We start from the raw sequence: 18317 nt of genomic DNA on the forward strand, positions 1-18317 counted from the left end.
CTTTACCAATGTGTTCTGCTTCATTTCCTGCGTCTTCTTAACCACCTCTCCTTTCTTTTTCTTTGACAGTTTGGTCCGTCTTTAACGCACACACAGCACTACATCCCATAATGAGTGCATGTGTCTGTGTGCGTAGTGGGCTGTTGAGGGTATCATTACAGTCTTCATTCTATGGCCATCTGTCTGGCCTTCACAAAGAGCCTCTTTTAGCCCGGCTACAGTTGGCCGCTGGCTGGCCGGGCTCTGGAACATTTGAATAACGTGGCAGGCTGCCTCCCCTCTCCTGCCTCCCATTTCTATGCGGTGACAGACAGGGACACAGACAGGGGAAACACACACTGACAGACGGAGGCATAAGGGCTGCAAAGAAGCTGCTACCACTGGCGAATAATGGCCAACATTTTCGAAGTTGTGCTCTTGTGATGCATGCAGCAGTCCGGCACTTTTGTGTGTGTGTGTGTGTGCGCGCGTGTTTGTATATATCTGGAGGCAGGGTGGGGATGATGGAGGGGGGTTAGTATAGTTAATAGGTCAGTCTGTCTGCTTGGCTCTGTTTTGTGCACACTGGTTTACTTCCAGTTCACTTCACTTCTCTGCATATCTCCCTCCGTCTCTCATACTAAATAAGGACAGGAAGTCGGAACATGAGGGAACTTTGGTATTCCTTGGATCACAAATTGCGCTGCTTGCACTTGGCAGCGACAATGCAATCATCTACTATTATAAAATCTCATAAAGCCTGACCGCCATGAAGCAATGATGGGGTGGAGTGGAGGCATCAGAAGTGTGTCGCCGCTTATCACCTGGACGCCCAGTCTCAGCTCCAGCCAGGAACAGAGGTGTGCTTAATGTTAGAAAATCAGCAGTATTGAGCTTCAATCATACCACAGGGCTACACAAAACAGGCCTCTGGGAGATGCGGTCTTCCCCATTTTAGGCAATGTAATAATTGTGACTTTATGACACATGAGCTGAGGAATCCCAAACACATATCTGATGATTCCCGTTAACAAGAAGCGAGGTCATGGGATTTCCCAAAAACCTACTCGGCATTACGCACATTTAATCGAAATGAAGCAACACAGCATTTTAAAGCCAATATCGCAATGCACAGCGACGTTTGGATGCAAAGAGAGTAATTCACTACTATTAAGTAACTTTTCAAGGACTGTTTTTGAGTTTTACACATTAGATTTAGTCTGATTGTGGTGGCAACTGATATTTACACTTAAAAGCAGTGAAAGGAAACGAATCGTTGGTCAGTAAAATGTGTGAAAATTGAAAAATACTCATCAAAATTTCCTAAAGCCCTAAATGACCCCAAAGAATTTACAGAAAAGGAGCTTGGAAAAATAGAGATAGGTCGTTTTAATAGATAGATAAATGATAATATTCTGCTGGTTGATGAATGATTTAAGATCTAATGAGAACAATCATTAACTTGCAGTTCCACCAGGGTTTTAATCTAAGCCTTAATATCATCCTCAGCTGTAAAATAAGTTCAGCTATGATCACCTACAGCTATGACTGACTTTACTGAAAGAAATCCAAGCATGGACGTCTCAGTTCAACCTGCCAGCACCTTCAAAGTCTAATCCAAAGTTCCCACTGTGTTGCTATCACTAATAACGTGTCTGCAGAAGAAAAGGACACCCACTGCAGTTACCAAAACTTGCTGTCAGCTGAGACACATCAGTGAAAGTCCGGCTGGATCATCCTTTGCTGCCGTCCAAACTGCTGCGGGACAAACTCTGCTTGTCAAAAAGCCACAATAAACTTATGAGTTAACGTCTAATGATACACGGCGCCTCGATAGCACTTGGCCAAAATTAGCTAGGTCACCGTGTATCAGCTAAATATCCAGGTCAGACCTCGTGTGGTTAGCGCTCAAGTATGTCAGCACGAAATGGAGCACAAAACAAACAGCAGTCGACTTCTCTTGTGCCTGCTTTCTGTCCATGCGGCCCCTTTGGTTAAAGCTCCTTTGTTCAACACACTGACAGTCCGTGTGAATTACTAAAACCCGAGCCAGGGGAAAGCGGCTGCGAGTTGCAGTTGAAGAAAAAAAAAAAACACCGTTAACGCTCTACCGGGTTGTGACGGGCGCCGTGAGGGAAACGTTACCACCCAAAGCTACCTTTTCGGCGAAGCTAGCAAGCCGTCTCCCTCCCTCTCTCTCAGGTTAGCCCGCCGTGTTAGCCTCAACTGCCTCCCCTCCAGCAGGGCAACATCAAATCTCCGCTACTTACACGGTCCTCTCACTTGGTCACTGGTCGCACATTCGGACACTCGCGTACATCCAGGGCCATTATCTCGTGGCTGTCATTCGCATCCGCCGCTGCCGTTCCGCTGAACCATCCTCTCTGCCACCGGAGCCGGCGGGGACGACGATGAAGATGTTGATGCTGCTGACAGCGGAGGGGCGAGACTGACTGCTTCGCTTTCCGAGTGTTGTTGTTGCTGCCAGAGAGAAGAGGCAACTGCGCATGCCTGGAACCAACTGTCACACTCAGGGCTCTCATTTGATTGGTCGGCTGCCTGGCCTTTAGTGTTCAGCGTCCAGCGAGTTCATTCAATCCAGGTTTCCAATTTCTTTGAATCTATTTTATTTTATTATAATCGTTCTAATTGACGATTTTATTATCTAATCACCATTGCAAAAGAAGCAGCATTATATGGGGGCCAGTATATAATTGCGGGGCTTTTTGTAACAGTTGACAGGTATCATATTTGACATTTTTGCTGTTTTCAGGCCTGAAATCAACATTTCTTTTATTCTAACTAAACGCCACATGGTGTTTTACAGAAAGATTCTTCTAAATATTATACATACAACTGAGTAAAAATTAAATTGAAAGTTATTTACAAAGACACTGTAGTAAACTTGTTTTCATCTTTTTTGTACTTTTGTTTTCCTTGTCTTACTTCTTCATTTACATCTAGCTGCCGTAATGTCAGAATTTCCTGAGTGAGTGATCAATAAAGTTTATTTTGTCTTTTCATATATTTAATATTTATTGTTCCAAGTTTGTTACTTGTATGCCTACATCTGTTCAGTGTAATTTTCAATTTAATATGCTTTATTGCAGGGGTGTCAAACTCATTTTGGTCCAGGGGCCTAATTTGATCTCAAAGGGGCCCGACCAGTAAACTTATAGCATAATTACCGAGAAGTAACAATAAGTCTAAGTTTTTCCGACGTTTTAGTGCAAAGGAGAACAAGTATATTAGAAAAATCTTTAGGATTCTTCAAGACCAATGGACCACTTCCTATTCGTTCACTGAGATGAATGACAAACTTGGACCAACTTGAAATGTCATGGCACTTGGCCTAATGACCACTTTTTCAATTTTCCACGGGGTGCTATGGAGCCATTTTGGCACACACATGTGCAACTCCCATTAAATATCAAATTTTTCACCAGTCTTAATGTGCATGCCAAGTTTGATGCATTTTGGGGTATGATAAGGCTGCCAAAAAGTCAATTCATTTGCCAGGAGAAAAATGTATGAAGAAAAATAAATAAGAAGTAACCCTAGGGTTTTAATAGGGTCCTAGGCATTGCGGTGCCTTGGACAGTCGGTGCAAGGGCACCAACTGTCCAAGGCACTATCGGTGCTTGGACCCTAATTATGAACCCATTTAATGACTGGATATATTGTAGAAAACCTCATTAGATCTATATATATTCCTTTATGTTTATCCCATTATAAATGAAAACATCTCCAGCATAAATTGCTATGGAAATGGTGCCAGTTGTGCATGAAATTTGACCAAAATGCAGAATATGAAGTGTTTGTCGCTCTGAATTTCCCAGGGAAGACACCCAGACCACACACTTACTGTGTCACCCCAAATATGAAAATGAAATCCATACACATAATGGCACATCCACCGTTTGAAACCATACCTACTACATCTGTTATAAGTTACTGAACAAGCTGAATGAACAAACCACTTAACATTATGTTAAAACATTCAGTGTATTGATAGACTGAAAATAAGGTAACAAGAAAGAAGGGCAAGAACAAGTATATTCATGGTACACAAGGTGGAAAGAAATAATGAAAAGAAGTAACTGATGTGAGTGAAACAATAAGCTTACAAGCAAGTGTCAGCTTCTGCAGAAGTTTGAGATTGTAATGAAGAGCTGCAACATTGAATTCCTGAACAAATGGAATTTCTAAATGGTGCTTATGCCTATCAGCACTGTGACATGAGCCTGTGATGTGTAATGTGAAGTGGCGATTTTTCCCATGGGTGCATGTCTTCGCGTTAGCTGGTTGGTTGGTTGGTTGGTTGGTTCCACAGCAGCCAAACAGCTGTGACATGTCAAACACATTGTCTTGAGCAACTTGCTGAATCTGATGTCTGCAGCAGTGAAGTCAGGAATTTGATTGCACCACAGGAAGGTGTACATAGGGATGTGACTAAAGTAATGACCGAAAAGCAGTTTCACATCAAACCATGTTTGCCCTATTGTGGACAATAGTGTTACAACTCGGTTCTGAAGCTGCTAAAAACAACAGGGAGACAACATAGAGTGGTGACCAAAAAACAAAGTTTTATTGAAGTACAAACCAAGTCAAAGGCAGACTGAAGATCTCCTACCACACCAGTACCACACCCAGGCTGCTGGAGCTCCAAAAGGAAGCAGCTCCTATCAGAGCCCAAAGCTAGAAATGAGGGAGCCTTGATGTAGTGTGAGCCACTGGATCCCAGGTGTGGCTCAATCAGCACCTGAACAGGCACACCTGCTGTCCAAGTGGAGGGTCATCACAATAGGAAACCTTATTAAAAGTCCCACTGACAGCGGTAATATCTAAACAGCTAGCCTTTTTATGCATCATGTTGTTTGACTTGTTTCATATGTCTTAACAAGAAAAGTACTCAGAGAGCACAGTACTCTGCCAAGGCTGCTCAGTCATTGTATGATTTCCAATGGATGAGATGGATGTACTGATACTGAATCATGTGACCTAAATATGCACCAGGTGGCAGGAATTGATGGGACTCGGTAACACCCCCACAATTTCATCATTTGTTCCTTGTATCATTTCTGATGGATAAGTCTCGATAAGTCTGCGGTGGTGGATTTGTAGTAGGATTGCAATCATGTGGTCATCAGCAGACACTTGACGTAGCGTTCACTTATTGCATAGCTACAGTGACACTGTGCAGTGATATGGAATCTTTAACAAATCCACGGATCCAGATTATAAGCCACATCACTGCCAGGATCTAATAGGGTGTTCCTTGTGTCATTTCTGACCTTTCCTGAAAATTTCTTTCAAGTCTGTTTTTCAGTAATGTTGCCCACAGACAGACAGACAAATTAACAGAAGGACAAATGTATGCCGATCATCATATAACTCCGCCGCCTTCCTTGGCAGTGTAATAAGGACAGAATTGTGTAGAAAGCTACATAATTTCATTGTTCATTTCATTTTGTTTAAATATTCATTTTTATTTATTTACTGCAGTTAGGAAGAGTCACTATTTCTCATTAACCATAGATCTCTGTGGGTTAAAGGCTCAACACCACAACTCAGTCACTGACTGTATGGGTTCAAGATAAGAAGTAAGTCCAAGAACAAACTGCTACGACAGGAACAGCAGGACAGAGAGGAGCGAATGTGAGGAAGTGTTAAGGCATAAGTTCATAAGATAAACCCGTGTGGGAACAAAATGAAGAAGAAAAAAAGGAAAAATAGGTATTTTAGTTACATGAGTTTAAAATTTTTAAAAGGGGTTTTCTCCATTCTTTTTTCCTTGTGAAATAGTCAGTATTTTAATAAGAACTCACATCCGAGATGAGGGGTCATGAGTTTATATTGCTCAATTGTGCAGAGTCACAAGTCAAAAAGATTGGCTAACATTGCTTCAACAAACTAAGTAGGTGAAGAAGAAGACAATGGAGCAGGCTTGTTTATGGCTGTTTCTGCCACAAAAATAGTAACATAAATGCAGCAGTAGATGGTGCTGTTGGTTTACTGAGGACAGCAGTCTGCCACAGAGCCAAGCAGTCACACTCCTGGCCAAAATGTTTATAAAAATAAGATTCTTACCACAGTATTACTGCTGAGATAACATAACCACGGTTTTCAGTTGTTCCAATTGAGGAGCTTTTGAGCAGTGCACTTAAAAAATCTGATACTCTAAGGTTTCAGTAGGGTCCTCAGTGCTCGGACCCTAATAAATCAATGTAAAATGATCTCACTGGCCGGATATAATTGTATTATGGGCCGGATATGGCCCGCAGGCCTTGAGTTTGCCACATGTGCTTTATTGGCATGAGGTAACAATGCTGCCAAAGCATCTTTTATTTTTTGACTTGGCCTTCAAACCACAGTGTAGTCCGAGTTTAATTAAAGGTTGAATGAATGAATGAACATGAAGTTGAATAAACACATTGTGAAAATATATAAAATCGTGTGAACAGAATGAAACTGAATAGAAATGCATCAAAAAATGAGTCCAGTCCAGCCAAGTTACCATTATTTAGATTTAAAACAACAGATGTTGCCTCTAAGTGCTTTTCAGGAGAGAAATAAGACTGACAATAGGGTGGTCTTTATGATGTGAACTGACTAGAGTAATTTAAATTTTAAGGAATAAAACCCTGCAAAAGATGATACAAAGCACAATTTACCTGATTAGAATAAATATGAAGACTAAAAAATTGCAGTATTGTTAGTTATAGTGGGAAAAACTGCAAAAATGTACAATTTCTACAAAAATAATGTCTCATATTGTGTCATCGTGATTATTTTTATGCATATCATTGTGCTCTAATATGAACACAGACTTCATGTAGGAAATGAATTACAAGACAAAACATAAAATATACATATTTATTGATTAAAACTTCTTCACAAGCAGCATCCTGCCATCAACAACATATAACTCAGTGAACAGCTGGTAAAACAGATATAAAATGTAAGAGTTTAGGCAGCACAACGCAAATCATATATTTAGTTGAGTTTTAAAAAGTGAAAAGATCCAAACACAATACAGGCAGCAAAGAGAGACTTAAAAACTGGCTTTATTTACAAGCCAAAGAACTGTTATTTTCTATTTCTTACATTTACAGAGAGCAGAAAGCTAAAGTGTAAATGCATCATGCTCAAAAAAACTTTTGTAAGTACCTTGTTGATGCTGTTTCATATAAAGTGCAGTAAACAGAAAAAAACTACAATAAATTAATATTTACTTCAATACAGTGGGACGGAAACCACTGTGGTATATTACTAGACTGTTAGTAGAGATGTTTTAATATAAAACCAGCATGTCAATGTTGTCAGTGGTCAAATTGGAGATCTTTTTTTTAAATCTATAACTCCCATATTTCAATCTTTATCAGCAATTATCTGGGCGAGCCATGGAATAAAGGTTGGGCGGAAAATGAAGTAAAGCAGTACAACTTGGTCAGACTGATTAGCAGTCACAAAGTATTTACACAAAATTATATTGTACAAAATGTCACTAAAGGGAATTATATTTATAACATGATAAAGCAACATATTAATTTGATGAGCCAGCTTTAAAATATAAAGGAAAAGGTCATGTACAAACTATGAATGGAGCATCACAGTTGACCAGCAAACAACCCCACATCTAACTGCCCTCCACCCCCCCACCTACACACACACACACACGTTTCTAGTCCTCATCCTGGCAGCAAATACCCAGACGGCAGCCCTCACACAGGTCCTTCTTGTGGGGTTTGGTGAACACTTTCTGAGAGCCGGCTGAGCCTCCATCACTGTCGTCCTCGTCGTCATAGCAGTTCTTCCGGATCTTGGAGAACAGCCTCAGCAAAGCCCGCTCTACCTCATCCTTAGAGAAACCAGGTAACACAAACGAATCACCTTGGCAACTGCGGCAGGCCTGTCTGAAGGGTCTCATGATCACCGTCCCCCGGTCGCCCCGCAGCCGGTAACGGAACAACATCATGACTCGTGCTGAAGACCAGGTTTTGTCGCAGAAGTCACACTGAAATCTGTGGAGAAATGAGAAGATTAGAGTCAGACGCACAGAGGGATTGTTGAAACTATCTTTTAGTCATTTCAATGCAAAGGGGTCAGTCTACCAACACGGCAACAACTCAAAATCTTACCAAGTCTATTGGTCTTATTTTTAGTCAAAGTGTCTCATCCCACTTGATTTAAGACAAATTCACTTAACAAGTGACATTTCAGCAAGATGGAGGGACTTGTTTTAAGACAATGCATCTTAAATATCTTGTTAAGTCAAACCATCTTGAAATGATCTTGTTTTAACCCTCGTGTCGTCCTGCAGGTCAAAACTGACTCTTTTTAAAGTTTAAAAATGTGGGGGAAAAAAATTACATATTTTCAAAGAGAAAACATCCACATTTTCAAAATTTTTTGGGAAGTTTTTGAACATTTTTTGGTGGAAAAAAAGGAAATCCAGCGAAATTAGATTTTTCTGAATGTTCTTAAAGAAAATATTAGAGGTTTTATTGATATATATATATATATATATATATATATATATATATGGAATCACTTTAGATATTTTTGGGATTTTTTTGGAAGATTTTTACTAATGTTTTAAAAATATTTACAATTTTTTAGATTTTTTTAAATTTTTATTTCTGGCCAAATTTGGGGATTAAAAAAAAACTTTTCAGGCATTTTCTTCCTGAAGATTTTGCAAGGTTTTATGAATTTGGGGAATTTTTTGCTGAATTTTTGGATTTTTTTCAGATAAGGCAACAATATTTTTTGGTGCCGTAAATGAGGACAACAGGAGGGTCAATACACCTAAGCTTGACAGTCCTGGTAAAATATAGCTTAAAATAAGTTTTCCCAGCTAATTTTAAGATCTCCATATTCTAAATATCATATTTTATTTCAAGAAATCTTACCAAGCCATTTTTCACTTGTTCTACTGGCAGATTTTTTTTTTTTTTACTTATTTCAAGGTAAAAGTTCTTTGAAATAAGTTTTATTTCTTGTTTTGAGAGGGGCATTTTTTTTCCAGTGTATGACTCTGTTCAATCATATCTTTGTGCTCTTCTGAGTAGTCTTGAAGTTGAATAACTTGTTCAGCCAGTTACCCTTTTATAGTCAGGTCAATCACAAAGTTTTATCATTGTACCTTCTCCCTATTACACCATTATCTCATCACATGGTCAGCTCAGTCATGCCAACAAGACAAAAGTGGAGTCTGAGTATTAGAAATCTGTGAATGTGTCAGGATTCTTCCTTTTGTTCCTGTTCCTGTGTTTCCCTCTTGTATTGTCTGGTCTCTCTGTCTCCCTCTGTCTGCTGCTCCCTACCCATTCTGCACCTGGCCTCTGATTGTTTTCAGCTGATGCAATCAAGCCAATTCATTCCACCTGGTTCCCCTTGCTAATATTTAAGCCCTGCCTTTTCCTTCAGTCATTGCTGGCTCATTGTCTTGGACTCACTTTGTTCCTGTCGCCGTTCTCTCCTTACCCCTGGATAACACCCGCTCACTGGATCACTCTGCTTTTCCCCTGTTTATGGATTACTCCTTTTTTGGACTTTGTAGTTTTGGGATTTGGACTTCAGTTTGTTTTCATCTACAGTCATAGTTCCTTGGTGTGAGTACTTGTCTTCAGCCTGGTTGTTTCGTCCCTGTTTAGCTGTAGCCACATCAGTCTTGTTTTCAGTTAGTAGTAGTTTTGTTAAAATAAATCCTTTTTTACTATAATACTGGTTATCTGTCTACTGTGTCTGCGCCTGGGTTCTCTACATCTCACATCCCTGACAGAATGTCTCTTTGCAGCACAGTTTTGTATCTGCTGTGGAGAATCTGACAGCAAAAACAGTCACAGTGCAGCAGAATTTGCCTTTGCAATTTATGAAAGAAAAAGGAGTAATAAAGAAGCGAAATGCAGAATGAATATTTCAGCTGAAAGGGCAGAGCTCTGACACCAGGTTCGCGTTCAGGGACAGAAACGTAAAACAAACTTATAACAGTATCTGTCCTTCAACCGGCACAGCTTTGCTTTTGAAGACAACACAGACTCTTCAGCCAAGAGTTATGACGGTTTCTGAGACCTTGGTGCTTGATGCTGGTCACAATATAATCCCACATCATGGCAAAATAGAGAAAGCTACTCAGAGTCTGGTACTGTTATGATCCTAACGCTCATGTCCAGACAAATAGAATTCATCCAGGTGTAAATGAAATTCTACTACAGCAGTATCTTCTATACAAATGCATATTTTGAGACATACTTTCCAAAGCCACAGTGGGTGTAGACCTTCCAGCCTCTCTTCCTCTCCTCCTTGGTGATTTCATCTGTCTGGCTGTAGTTAAAGTTGAGAGTCCACGAGTCTCCATAGTCCAGCTCATTGTCATCGTCCAGCAGTTCATCAAAGGTCTCCGTCCACAAGGAAGGAATCCATTCTATGTGAGTTGAAAGGAAAGAACTCGAGGTGAGGGTTGCAGGGACAAAAAACTTCAGCAAGGAATTGTGGGAGAACAAGTTGTATTCTGAGATAACAGGGTATCATATTTTGTGGATAGAAAAGTCATCTAATAAAGTAGAAACAACATTTTCAGGAACAGAAACTTTGTGAATGGAGAGAAAGTTGTAGATATCGGAGAAAAAAATATATGAATTACCCCATAAAGAGACAAGTAGGGGGAGGTTCAGGTTTATTTGAGCTGCTAAAAAGTTCACATCAAACTCCAGTCTCACTAAATTAACAGAATGAATTTATTTTGTGCGTAATGACAGACTTATAAAAATGTTCTGACAGCTCCAACGAAGCTCAGGATTACAAACACTTACACCTTATAAATCTAAAATCTGCGTCTGTCAGTTGTAGGGAACAAAGAACTTTTCTTATCCTCATATCAAGTGGTACGCTCTGTGCGTATTTACGCACGGGAGTTACCGCTTCTGTGCGTAAATGCGCACATCACACTCATTTTAAAGAGGCGCTGAGGTCATATCTCTGCTGCTATGTGTACGTTAACCTTAAAGAAAAAAACTGACGTACAGCAAACAGGACATCACTCAATCTATTACTGCTTCCTGAATTACATACAGAAGGAAAAGAAGGGGAAAAAACGCGAATCTCAGTTGATTTGTGCCGGAGAAGAGCTCTGTGTGCGCACCTCTGCTAATTAAAGACACGGAAACTGACGTTTTTTTTTTTATTTCCTGCATTTTTTTTTAATGATGTGTCAGACAGACCCGAGATAAAAAACAAAAGACTGAGACGGAACCAGCTTCACTGTTTGCAGCTACAGTTAAATTAAAAGTTAAATTAGACGTTTTGAGGAACAGAAACATGCAGAATGCAGGATCCAATACATTTAAAAATTATCTAAAGCTTCAGAACAAAGTTGCAAAAATGCCCAATCTCTTAAAAAAAGAAGAAAGTACGCAGCGGAGTTGGATTTTTAAATGCTAAATAAGAGTGACACCATTCTGCCATCTATATCAAACAGATCATCTGAATTAGCAAAACATAAACATGTAAGAAAACCTGCAAGTGGAAATGTTCCAGCAATGACTGGTCAAAAAAGAAGGAATAAATCAACGTGATAAACTAAAACACACACAGACACACATAGGTTTTCCATAAAAAGTGTTGAGTTTTACCTGTTGATGAGCCCATGTTGGTTGGTGATCCGATATTTAAAAAGCTTCTCGCAGCAAACACTGATGTGAGTGTTGGTTTGTCTTCTGAACGTCTCTCTGCTGCAGCTGCTCTGTTTATACTGAGATCAGCTGATTATCGGAGAAACGAAACTTAACTTCAGTTTCATTTTCCATCTTCAGTCAACGCTGATGCAGCGTCACTAACCTCAATAAATAAAGTTGTGTAACGTATTTTTATACTGAGAGCCTAATCAAAGTGTTTATTAATTTATTGCTGATGGGCTAATAGGGATTGCATCATGTATGGGACCCCAGCATAAGCAAAGAGACAGTAAAACAATGCCTTAAATGATAGTTTTGAGAATTAAATCTAATTCTATAATTAAATATGTATCTATACATATGCACATGAGTACACACATGCATATACACATATACAATATAGGTTCAAGTGTTTAAAGTTGCTTTATTTTTCTCCTTTTCCCTCCAATCAGCTGGTTGGCTGCAAAAACTTTTGATTTTTTAATTTAATCAGTTAATAAAAAATACTCTGATCTTCTATTTCTCTATCTACAGCTCATTTTCTTTTAAAACCTTCTCTATATTAATATTTTCCACTGTCTAGAACACAACCATCTTTACATGTACACACCTGCACAGTCCCACATCACCACATCCGGATCAGACTTTTTTTTAACATTTTTTAGTTTTCCTGGTTTCATCATACACTGACACGTGGATAGGTTTCATATTCCCACAAGTAGTATTTCTTCTTTCCTTCTCCACACTTTCTGTTTCAAACTTTGATCATGGAATGGTGTTTTCCCATCTGTGTCCACTGATTGTGTTTATCGATGGAGTTTCGGTTTTGTTTCGTAACATCTCTGCCAGTTGGTCCACATTTCAGGAAAGAACACGGTGAGGTTCAGTTCAGCAGAGGGCAGCAGAAGACAGCTGGAGGATTACATTCAGCTGAACACAAGAGCAGCATATTTAGGTGATCAGTGGAAGCTGGAATTTTAACCCTTATGTTGTTCTACGGGTGGAATTGATCTGTTTTAAAGATTGAAAATGTGGGGAAAATAACATTTTTTGGAAATTTTTGAACATTTTTTTGTTGGGGAAAAAATAAATGTTAAAAATGTTACAAAATATTACAGGTTTTACTGATATATCTGTAATGACTTTAGAAATTTTTAGGATTTTTTTTGAAAGATTTTCACTCATTTTTTGTAAATATTTACAAGAATTTTCTTGCCAAATTTGGGGGATTTTTTTAAAATATAAATTTTAAGGAATTACTGGAATTTTCTTCCTGAAGGTTTTGCAAATTTTCAGAAATTTGGGGATTTTTTGCTGAATTTTTATTTTTTTTTCAAACTAGAAAAATATTTTTTGGTGCCTGTAAATGAGGACAACAGGAGGGTTGAAGAAATGCTGCCACAAGTGACCAGATGATTTCCAGTAAATACAATCAGCTTTCCATTAGAATAAGTCTGCAAACTTACATATACTCTCTGTACTGGAAACTGGAGAGTTATTGGGATTTTGTTTGGAGTCATCCTGATGACATGAGGAGCTTCCAGGATGATGAAAGTGATCGGGTGCAGGAGCTATCACCGGTTAAAAAAGCATAATTTTTTCCTCTAAAGTGAAGCAATGCCAGAGCTCAGCTACACAAAAGCAAAAATCTGGTCTTTAATTTGTCCGTATAGCCCTAATGTTAGAGTGAATAATGTGTAAATTAACATTCTGTCAGTAATTATTTCCATTAAGTTCAGTTTTATTACACAGTGTCATAGTAATCTTAATTGGCTTCACATAGTAAAGTCAAGACTTTAGAGCAACCCAACAAATCCGATGATTCATTTCAAACAAGCTCCTGGTGACAGCTGGAAAACAAAACTCCCTTTTACAGGAAGAAACCTCGAGCAAGATCAGGGAGGAGGACACCTGTCTGCTTTGATAAGTCCAGGTGAGTGAGAAGGGAAAGAGAAAATGCCGACAGCTTGGCGGAAATAAAATCTATCTTTAGAGATCAAACACACTTATGACTACTTATCACATCTAAAACTGGATTCTTTATCAGTCTGCCTGGTCAGATATCTATCACTGTGCTGCTTTTTTTCCCCACCTTTATCAGTTCATCTGTCTACAGCAACTCACATTTGACAGTGGGGAAAAACAAAAAACCCGAGACTTATCTGTGTCACCGCTCTTCTTTGAAGGAGGCTAAAATTATAGAATTTCTGGAGGTGTTTTACTGCGCTTCTCGTGCTTAAACTTGTTTTAGAACCTAAGTATGCGGTGTTAAACCTCAACTGCATTATTAATATTTATGTTGGAGCAAGGAGTGCTCCCTGAGGTTGTCAGTGAGGCCATCTAGTCTGCTGAAGCCTGAAATAAAGTCTAAAGGTAAAGACCAAGCCCTCATCGGTGCCTCGGTGCTTTAATGTTTCACATATTTGCTGACGTAAAGCAATAAAACAAAAATGTCAAAACAGGAAGTCTTGTCAAAGTTAGCCGCAAAGTCGCTCTGGCATTCTTGAATTTCTGTAGTTTTCTGTTTTAAATGTCATCATGAATATGTCAGAATGTGATAAATCAGCTAATTGTTTGCTCAGACTTTGTACTCTGTCTGAATAATCATTACGATCATTTTCATGAGCGCAGCAATGCTAGCAACAAACTGACAACACCTGTGCAAGGTATGCAGTGGCACTGGTCTGATCGTTTTTTTCCTCTCTGACACGCAAATAAATACACACACTGTGCATGCTTATCTACTGTAAGTGAAACACCTTTGCTCACACTGTGGGGACTTTCCTTCTACCAAAGCCGCTTACGGATCATAATTAGGCCCCACCCGGTACTAAAAACTGATTTTAACACTCGTCATAGTCTCCTGATCTGGCTTCAGGCCCCGATTAAAGCAGAAACACGCACATTTGATGACACACACATGCAGGCTAACAAGGCAAAACCCACTTAGAAGTGCTTAACAGTGATTATTCAGGTGATATTTGTTGCAGCAGCATAACTACAACTGTATAATTGCATCTCTCGGTTACACAGAGACACATTCTGGCAGTATTGTTTTACTTTTTCAGGATCCAGTTTTACTCCCTTGCTAATTATCTTGTTCTGCAAAAAAAGACAGAAGGACTACATTTCATTCTAAAGTAGGTGGTAACGGGAATGCAGTGTCATTGGAGTGAGACTCAGCAGAAATGCAGCGTAACACATCCACCCCTTACACAACCACCTATGTACTGTACTGCAGCGCTGAATTGTACATGTGCGTACACCTTTTTCCTCTCGGCACAGTGGTGTAAAGACGACCTCGAAGCCTCGGGCTCCAGAGAGTCACCTTATACTCAGGTGTGACATTACAGCGTGAGAAAAGCATGCTGGGAAAGCTCACAGGGCCGCAGAGATGCAGGCTTAGAGACCGACAAAGAAAAGAGAGACAGGACAAGAGCAACAGAGTGACCTCTTTGTATCGTTGTTCTACTTTGCTAAAGAACATTTTCCGTTGACAACCGAAAATGCAGATTAGATCTAACCTGGCACAAAAGCTACGTCAGTTGTAGACACGCAGCAAGTGGACTAAAAAGCGTTCTGAAATAACATACTAAAGGTTTTTCCTTATGTCTGAATTCGTGATTGTGTTGTACGTCGCTTTGGACAAAAGCGTCTGCTAAATGAAACTGTAGAATTGTAGAATTGTAGAACATGCAACCAGGAGACTATAATTACCTTTTTTTTAGTCTCGTGTCTCTGATCTGACTTTTCTCTCTTTTAAAAACCGATATAAAAAAGTTCATTTAATTTCTGAAACATTAAATCTATCACATATGTTTTAGGTTCACTTAATAAAGCTGATATGTTTGGGTTTCATTTACACTACCGTTCAAAAGTTTGGGGTCACACAGGCAATTTCATGTTTTCAATTACAACTCACACTTTTATTCATGTGCCAACATAACTAAACAAGGGTTTTCTAGTCATCAATTAGCCTCTAAACACTATTAGTTAACATAATGTAGCATTAGAACACAGGAGTGACGGTTGCTGGAAATGTTCCTCTGTACCCCTATGGAGATATTCCATTAATCAATTCCAGCTAAAATAGTTATTTACCTCATTAACAATGTCTAGACTGGATTTCTGATTCATTTAATGTCATCTTCATTGAAAAATAAACTGCTTTTCTTTCAAAAATAAGGAAAATTCTAAGTGACCCTTAACTTCTGAATAAATAAAGTGTATAATTTCATAACTTTAGTGTGAAATCTGCATAATTAATAACACTTAACACACATCTTAACCTGATTATTTATTATAGTCAGGGGATATTGTATTTTATACAGTCTTTTGTAGGGCTTTAATTCCTAATGTTTAAATTACTCAGGTAATTTCACGCCAAAACCAACACTGTAGGGTCTTAACCTCAATATGGGATCTTGTTAGGTTAATTAATAAGGTCATACTGTAATATGTAATGTAATTTTGTAAAAAGGACGTCTTTGGGATGTGTATGGGTGGGATGGTGGGTGGGGGTGTGACTGCAGAAGTGCTTTCTTAACTTAATTGCTTTAAGTTATTGGATCCTGGAGAAACGCTCTCTCATGTTGCCTGTACTACTGTTGTAATTACAGCAAAATTACAATAAAGCTTGATTTGATTAATATAATATAATATAATATAATATAATGTAATGTAATGTCATGTAATGTAATGTCATGTGATATGATATGATATGATATGATATAATATGATATGATATGATATATATAATATAATATAATATAATATGATATAATATAATATAATATAATGTAATGTAATATAATATAATTTGTTCAGCCATGAATTAAACAGATTTTCTTTCATGTTTTTGTCTTTATTATCTTTCAGTCTAACTCATTTATTCCATTTATGTAAAACATTTATTTGCCAAATAAAGCTGCCCAGCCTTGCTAAATCGCAGAATCTGATCCAAAGTGTGACGACAGCGCTGTATATGCAAATAAATGGCAAAAAAAAAATCTGAATAAATAATGCCACTGGAACTGCAACTGTCGACACTGAACTCTAACCATCTTTGTCAGTAAAGCTTGCTTGAATTCAAACAGTCTCTGGCTCCTCTGCCAGGTATGCTGAGGTGCATGCCAGGATTTAGCTCATGCCTGGACCTGCATACCTGTTCAGAGGCTGCCAGGTGTGTCAGAGAGGGAGGGGCACGGAGAGAGAGACGCAGAGCGAGGACAACAGAGAGTGTGGGAGAGGGAGAGGGAGAGAAGGGGGAGGTTTGGGTGTGGTAAGATGCCATGAGCGCATTCCTCGAAGCGGCCGCACCCTGCGTTTCAGCGTCTTTCTACCTGCTAGTGTTTGTGATCAGACACTTGTGCTACTTTCTCTCTCGGCTCTTCTTTCGTTGTTTATTATTTCACAGTTTCCAGTGTGTTGTGTTTCTGCATCGTCCAAATGCTCAGCGCTCATTTCCTATCTCTGTCCAGCTTAGGCCGAGTCAGAGCTCAGAAATATGGCCTCTGCTGTATGTGTGAGCAGATTAGGACGCTCAAACAGGAGGCACGCCCTGCAGAGGTGAACACACACTCAGCAGTAAATGCATGTGTGTGTGTGTGTGTCTGTTATCAGAGGCCTATCAAACAAGGTGTGCTTTGTGTGGTAGACACGTTTCAGGACATAGGACGGCCCATAAAACTACTTTTATTTGCACTACACCTAGTTTAATGTCATCACTGCTGGTTCGTTTTAAAAGCAGGCCTGAGAAGAAGCAAAAGGAAAAGTAGTGAAAAGAGAACGAAGACATTTAAGACTGAGGATGAAGTTGTTCTGACTAACATATTGAAGAAACATCCACACGTCAGCTGTAAGTGTGAGAAAAAACATCCAGCATCGTCTGCAAGTGACGGTTAAATAGTGACCCTGGATCAGAGTGTTACTGACTGAACTTCACCGTGCCACCTTTAGCAAAACAGAATTTACATTTCCAGTCCATATCTGAGGAGGAGGAGGAAGTGAGGGGTGCAGCCTGCAGCGGTGAGGCAGGCTTTACTGGGGATTCGTACAGAAAAGTGAACTGCGGGAGTCTGCTGAGTCAGCAAGAGAGTTTTGCCATGGAGAAAAACAAAAAAAGAAAAAAAAGTGACTCATTTACACAGAGTTTCAGGCAGGAACATGATCTCCAAAGACAGCACATTTGTTGTGAAATTAACTTTTTGCCAGACAATTCCACTGACACAAACTTGAGATAATTATGGCAAAATGTTTAACAGTAGTGAGATCATAAAGGTAGCAGCTCACAGTAACGTCACAGTAATATAGCTTTATAAAAGTCCATCTCTGGTTATTGATATGGCCCCTAACTCTCATATTTGTGTATTAAAATTACATATTCAGAAGGTTTTCCATAAAAATAATCCCTTCTTGCCTTATAATGTCATAAAATATACAACTTCACACTGCTGATCTATGAGCAGATCTATGAAGCTTCTGCCTCTTTATACTTATTCCTCACAAACGGCTAATTTGAATTAGCCAGATGGTCTGTAAAATAAATTCACCTTATTTACTAAATATTGTAAGATCTTAAACTTAATATTAAAATAAGGTAAATATTGCAGGGTTTTAATCTTAATATTTAAATAAGATAAATATTGTAGGGTCTTAACC

General features: G+C 39.0%; 2 protein-coding genes across 2 annotated transcripts in view; both read right to left on the minus strand.

Annotated features, from left to right (window-relative positions):
- Positions 1-2482, minus strand: part of LOC110953702 (ankyrin repeat and IBR domain-containing protein 1-like) — a 24824-nt gene extending 22342 nt beyond the window's left edge. The window contains 1 exon segment of the mRNA XM_022197844.2: positions 2250-2482. The gene's annotated coding sequence lies outside the window, so the exon portion shown is untranslated.
- Positions 2483-6841: 4359 nt separating this feature from the next.
- On the minus strand, positions 6842-11765 carry LOC110953688 (receptor-transporting protein 3-like). The gene is made up of 3 exons (XM_051955888.1): positions 11616-11765; positions 10237-10408; positions 6842-8003 (listed from the first exon to the last, which is right to left on the minus strand). Exons 1-3 carry the CDS (start codon positions 11629-11631, stop codon positions 7664-7666), a joined length of 528 nt encoding a protein of 175 aa, XP_051811848.1. The 5' UTR covers positions 11632-11765; the 3' UTR covers positions 6842-7663.
- Positions 11766-18317: the final 6552 nt, after the last annotated feature.

The sequence above is a fragment of the Acanthochromis polyacanthus genome, chromosome 11, assembly GCF_021347895.1.
Source record: "Acanthochromis polyacanthus isolate Apoly-LR-REF ecotype Palm Island chromosome 11, KAUST_Apoly_ChrSc, whole genome shotgun sequence".
NCBI lineage: Eukaryota > Metazoa > Chordata > Actinopteri > Pomacentridae > Acanthochromis > Acanthochromis polyacanthus.